Source organism: Sinocyclocheilus anshuiensis, unplaced genomic scaffold (assembly GCF_001515605.1).
Source record: "Sinocyclocheilus anshuiensis isolate Anshui unplaced genomic scaffold, SAMN03320099.WGS_v1.1 scaffold868, whole genome shotgun sequence".
Lineage (NCBI taxonomy): Eukaryota > Metazoa > Chordata > Actinopteri > Cypriniformes > Cyprinidae > Sinocyclocheilus > Sinocyclocheilus anshuiensis.
The window spans coordinates 1,228,340-1,234,591 of record NW_015552624.1 but is presented as its reverse complement, the minus strand read 5'-3'; the positions used below and the strand labels follow the sequence as shown (position 1 = coordinate 1,234,591).

The window sequence follows — 6,252 nt, the reverse complement described above, 5'->3', positions numbered from 1 at the left end:
TATATACTTTATGTATTGATGTTTAGATGCAACCATTTTGATGATTTCAATATTTATAATATGTAAATACATAAATATTTATTTTTATTTCATTATTAATAGTTTGTATATATCCATTTGTCTATATATATACCTATATATATATATATATACATATAGGTAGATAGTAAGGCTGTGCAATTAATCGCATGCGATTGTCATGCGCATCTCGTCAGTAAAGCCGGTTCCGTGATTGGTAGTAAATCGCCATTACCTGCTTTCAGATGGAGCGGCATTTAATACACAGAGCCGTAGTTCACTGACAAGCTAGGCAACATCGCGTTCATAATCGAATGCGATTCATCTGCGATTATGAACGCGATATTGCCTAATTGTCAGTGAACTACGACTCTGTGTAGTAAATGCCGCTCCACCTGAAAGCAGGTGATGGCGATTTACTACTAATCTCAGAACCGGCTTTACTGACTAGATACGCTTGACAATCGCATGCAATTAATTGCACAGCCCTAGTAGATAGATAGATAGAGTTGGTATAACTATTTTAATGATGATTTCAATATATATATATATAAAAAATATTATAAATGCAGTATTGCTGAAATGAGTGTTTTCTTTGTTTCAGAATATTCTGCTGTAGTCTAATGGTATTTTTATGTGAACATGACCTACACATTTGCATTCTGGGACACATGTAGATTATTTTATTATGAGCCCTGATGTAGACAATAAAATCTCTTCTAAAAAGTTTCTCTCTGTTCTTCAGGCACATGGGTAAATGAGATGCGCCTCCAACAAGGAGTCTTAAAGGAAATCTTTGATGGCGACACGCTCACCATTGGCGGCCAATCAGGACGGGCTAGTCCAGAATTCTACTTCCTCTTCCAGAAAGTACGGGTTCATCCGCTGGACTTTGACGCCATCACTGTGCCCAAAGCAGGTTCCTTCTCATCGGACATAAAGAACCGGATCAGAACGTGCTCGGACCGTAAACCAGACCCCGGCGTGGACATTTCAAAGCTGTCCATCAACAGAGCCACGGTCATCCTCAACTCCATCGGCAGCCTGAGCAAGATGAACGGCAGTTGCTGGACCTTTAAAAAGAGCGAGAAAACGAGCACCTTAAATATGCCGGTGTTCAACGCTTTGGCCCCGCCCACCACTCCGCCTCCTTTCCAGGCTGCTGGCGAGATTTCGTCCAAGTCTGTCCCGCCGTCCTCAAAGAGTCGACGCAAGTCTGCCCACACGGTTCTGCTGGAGGATGACAGTTCGGACGATCCCGCAAACCGCAGAGACCTGGAGGACGGACGCAGGGGACAAGCCAAGAAAAGACGCCGGCTTTACAAATCAGAGTCAGAGGTGTTACAGCCCCCTCTACCCAAACTGGAGCAGAACTTTCGGTCACAGTATGATGTGAGCAAACCCTCCGGCGGCAGCATTTTCAGTGTGCCACCAAACAAGCAGTTCAATCATATTGTGAACATATCGAGTCACACCAGAGGCAACGGCATCAGTTTGACTCCCCTCCGCCAGCAGAAGCCCTGCTTGTCTGGACCTGGAAGGAGGCCGAGGGCAAACAGCTCTCCGATATACACGACCGTCGGGATGGGAAGTGAGAATTACAACCTGACCTCCCCGTCAACGAGGATGCCCAAGACCGAGAAAGCGAGGGGTGTGATTTCTCGCTTTCAGGCCTCAACTGGGTGAGTAATACTTGATAAGTTACATGCGGGATTGTCACAGTCATGAAGAACCTGGGAAAAAACAGGATTTTGTGATTCTGAGGCCTGCATCTCCGTTCCAAAAAAATTTTAGAAAATTTCTAATAGTATCTAATTAACTACATTTGTTAAAATGAAATATCATGTAATTTGTGATTTCCAAGTCTTGGAAATGTATGGAAAGTAATACAATCTTTATTCTAAAATCTTTATTCTATTCTGAATATTATAAAAATTATACAATTAATATTTCTAATAGTGAGTGTACTTTTCTATAACCATAATTCTAGAAAAGTTGGGATGTTTTGTAAAATGCAATAAAATCAAGAATCTGTGATTTGTTCATTCTCTTTAACCTTTATTTAATTGACAAAAGTACAAAGAAAAGATTTCCAATGTTTCACTGACCAACTTAAATGTATTTTGTAAATATATCAAAAAAATTGATTTTGACGGCAGCATCACACTCCAAAAAAGTTGGCAAAGAGGCATAATAAAAGTGAAAAGATTCTAGAATATCCATGTTAAACGGTTTTGAAACAGTCCGCAATAAGCAGGTGAATTGGTAAAAGGTGATTGGGTGTAAAAGCAGCATCTCAGTCTTTGCCAGGAAAGCTGGATCACGGCTCGTTACTTTGTGCCAAATTTCATGACAGAATTGTCCGAAAATCAAAAATCACATTTCTCACCAACTACCATACATAATATTGTGAAAAGATTCAGGGAAGCCAGAGAAATCTCAGTCTGTGTAGGGTGAGGCAGGAAACCTCAGTTGAATGTGTGTGACCTTTGACCATTAGATGGCACTGCATAAGAAACCGTCGTGCTGCGGTGTTAAATATAGCCGCATGGGCTCAGGAGTACTTCAGAAAACAGCTGCATCAAGAAATGCAACTTGAATCTCTATTTACACAAGGAGAAATCTATACATGAATTCTAGGCAGAGACGTCAGCAAGTTCTCTGGGTCCGAGCTAATTTCAGATGGTCCAAAAGACAGTGGAAATGTGTGCTGTGCTCAGATGAGTCCATGTTTCGGCTTGTTTTGAGGGAAAACAAACATCAAATTTTCAGTGGTAAAGACAAAAGGGACCATCCAGACTTTCATCAGCGACAAGTGCAAGAGCAAACGTCTATGGGGGTTTATCAGTGCAAACAGCATGGGTGACTGGCATGTGTGTGAAGGGATCATTGAGGTGGAGGCATATATTGGAATTGCACAGAGACATATACTGCCATAAAGATGACGTCTTTCATGGGAAGTCCATGGTTATTAGATCAAGACAATGCCAGGTCTCATTCTGCATGTGCTACAACAGCGTTCTATAGACACATGTGGAAATGACTGACAGGCCTGCAGATCTGTCTCCTATTAAAAATATATGACTAGTCATGAAAAGAAGAATCAGACGACGATGACTAAGGACTGATGAGCAGCTGAAGTCTCAAGCGAAATTAGGGAAAAGTTGTGCTTACAAAACGTAAAAAATTTGCATCCTTAATTCCCAGACTATTCAAATGTTTAATTAAAAGGAAAGTTGATGTGACTGTCAAACATGCCTCTGTTCCAACTTTTTGGAGTGGGTTACAGCTATCAAAATCAAAATTTATTCATATTTACAAAATACATTTAAGTTGGCCAGTGAAATCATTGGAAATCTGTTCTTTGTACTTTTGTCAGTTAAATAAAGAGAATGAACAAATCACATATTCTTGATTTTTGGAATTGGGGTTGTAGTTAATTCCATTCATTTATATAAAATATCAGGGAATTTATGATTTCAAGGCATGAAATTTTTTTTTTGTTTCTATATAAAAGTACACATATTTGAAATCAATTAAATAAAAATATATTGTAACATTAAAGTCATTAATATTTAAATTAAACATTAGAATGTGTATGTATATGTGTGTGTGTGTGTGTGTTATAACATTTTAAGTCATTAATATTTCTAATATAAATATTTAAAAAAAAAAATTATATATTAATATAAAATATCAAGGAATTTGTGATTTCCAAGCATGGACAATTTATGGAAATTAATGAAATCTTTATTTAAAAATTTTTTTTTTTAAATATAGGCTACAAAAAAATATATATATCAGGGGATTTGTGATTTCCAAGCCTGAAAATGAATGGAAATTAAAATATTTTTCTTAAAGATTAAAATATAAAAATATGTATAATATAATAATATAATTATTTATTAAATAAAAAGTACAATAAATAAAAGTATAACATATTTTAGAAAAATAAAACCATTACAATTTTTAATCAGTAGTTTATTTTATGAATTAATTGCATTTGTTAATGTACAATTTTACCATTTTTTCTTTATTTAAAAAAAAAAAGTATATATTAATATAAAATATCAAGGAATTTGTGATTTCCAAGCATGGACAATTTATGGAAATTAATGAAATCTTTATTTAAATTTTTTTTTTTTTAAATATAGGCTACAAAAAAATATATATATCAGGGGATTTGTGATTTCCAAGCCTGAAAATGAATGGAAATTAAAATATTTTTCTTAAAGATTAAAATATAAAAATATGTATAATATAATAATATAATTATTTATTAAATAAAAAGTACAATAAATAAAAGTATAACATATTTTAGAAAAATAAAACCATTACAATTTTTAATCAGTAGTTTATTTTATGAATTAATTGCATTTGTTAATGTACAATTTTACAATTTTTTCTTTGCAGGCGTCGACGTGGAAGGCCTAGAAAACACCCGCTGCCACAGCCTTCCCTGCCGTCTCCTTCTTCATCATCTTCCTCTAGCTCCACCTCTTCCTCCTCCTCTTCATCATCATCCTCTGAAGACGATGAAGAGATGGCTGTGGCTCAGGGCGTTGAACCCTGTGCAGGGGCTCACTGTCGTCTCCCGCAGCAGGACACCGTGCAGTGGATCCAGTGTGACGACTGCGACGCCTGGTATCACCTCGACTGCGTACCGCACAACCACAACCGTGACTCACTGCTGTTCGACCCTAATGCAGACTTCCACTGCGGCTGCCACCGCGCCAGAAACCGCTGAGTCCAGCAATCAATCAGGACCGGCTTGGCTTCCTCTCGTTTAAGGTTCTTTAATAAACCAAATGCTCTCAAACATTGTTGTTATTACAATTAAATTCACGGGACTGGCAGACATGTAGCTTCTTGGCATTCACCGTGCAAATCTCTGCGATGATGGCGAGTTCATGTTTTCTGCAGTGGTGCTAATTGCTCTGAATGGTGATTTAAACTGATTTGGATGAAATGAGGGTGTTGGATTTGCACAGCAGCTTCAAGAGCATCCAAACACACTGCATTCCATTACAACTCAACACTCGATGCTTTCTATCAGTTTATGATATATGTATTTAATATACGCAAGAATTAAATCTTCAAAAAATTAAATCAAAAATAAGTATGAATATGTTTTGAATGGGAGTTTATATTTTTAGAAGGATGGATGAATTGAGTAGTCTTTGGATTCAAATATTGAGGAGGATTTCGCTAAGCTTTGTTTACTACATACTGGTTGTTAAACATGCTTTATCAACATATTAGCTGGTATATAATATGTTATTAAATACTGTACGAGATGTTTCAAATGGGTAATGAGGATATATGATGTGCTTTCTTATTCAAGGGTTTCATAAGCATTACTTTTTTTGTAATTTCAGAACATTTAATAACAGCTAAACCTAAAATCACCTCTGAAGCTTTGATTGATGCAGAAGTGAAGTGCAAACATTTCTATGGTCATTTTTAAAGGAATAGTTCACCCAAAAATGAAAATTTGCTTAAAATATACTCACCCCTCAGAACATCCAAAATGTAGATTAGTTTGTTTCTTCATCAGGACAGATCTGGAGAAATGTAGCATCACATCACTTGCTCAGCAATGGATCCTCTGCAGTGAATGGGTGCCGTCAGAATGAGAGTCCAAACAACTGATAAAAACATCACAATAATCCACAAGTAATCCACACCACTCCAGTCCATCAGTTAACATCTCTGTGAAGTAAAAAGTTGCATGTTTGTAAGAAACAAACCCATCAAGACATTTTAAATTTAAATTGTCACTTCGGGCCAAAATAAGAGTCCATAATCCGTAATAAAGCTTCCTCCTGTGAAAAAGTCCATCATCTGTTGTCTCTTAAATCAAAATCCACCCACATATTTGTTTAGAATGGTTTCGGACTGTTTTCACTTGTAAATGGTGTTTGATCTGTGCAGATTTCTGTCCTGATTTGGACAAGACAACTCAATAACAAAGCAATATTATGCATTATGGACTCATTTTAGCTCGAAGCAATGGTTTGAAGTTAAAACATCTTGATGGATTTGTTTCTTACAAACACGTGATTTCTCCAAATCTGTTCTGATGAAAAAACAAACTCATCTACATCTACATCAGCCTGAGAGTACATTTTCAGTAAATTTTTGTTTTTGAATGAACTATTCCTTTAAGCTTGATATTTCATTGCACACACGATTGTCAGTTGTTTCTTGTAATGTAGTCTGTTATTAACACAA

The 6,252-nt window shown here is 36.4% G+C and overlaps 1 protein-coding gene across 4 annotated transcripts in view; it reads left to right on the top strand.

Moving 5' to 3' along the window:
• Window positions 1-5,528, top strand: part of LOC107666307 (transcription factor 19-like) — a 7,651-nt gene extending 2,123 nt beyond the window's left edge. For all 4 annotated transcript variants that reach the window (XM_016457549.1, XM_016457546.1, XM_016457548.1 and 1 more), the window contains exons 3-4: window positions 764-1,700; window positions 4,432-5,528. In XM_016457549.1, coding sequence (XP_016313035.1) covers window positions 764-1,700; window positions 4,432-4,765 — 1,271 coding nt within the window. In that variant the 3' untranslated portion in view covers window positions 4,766-5,528. The remainder of the gene's footprint in view (window positions 1-763; window positions 1,701-4,431) is intronic.
• Window positions 5,529-6,252: the final 724 nt, after the last annotated feature.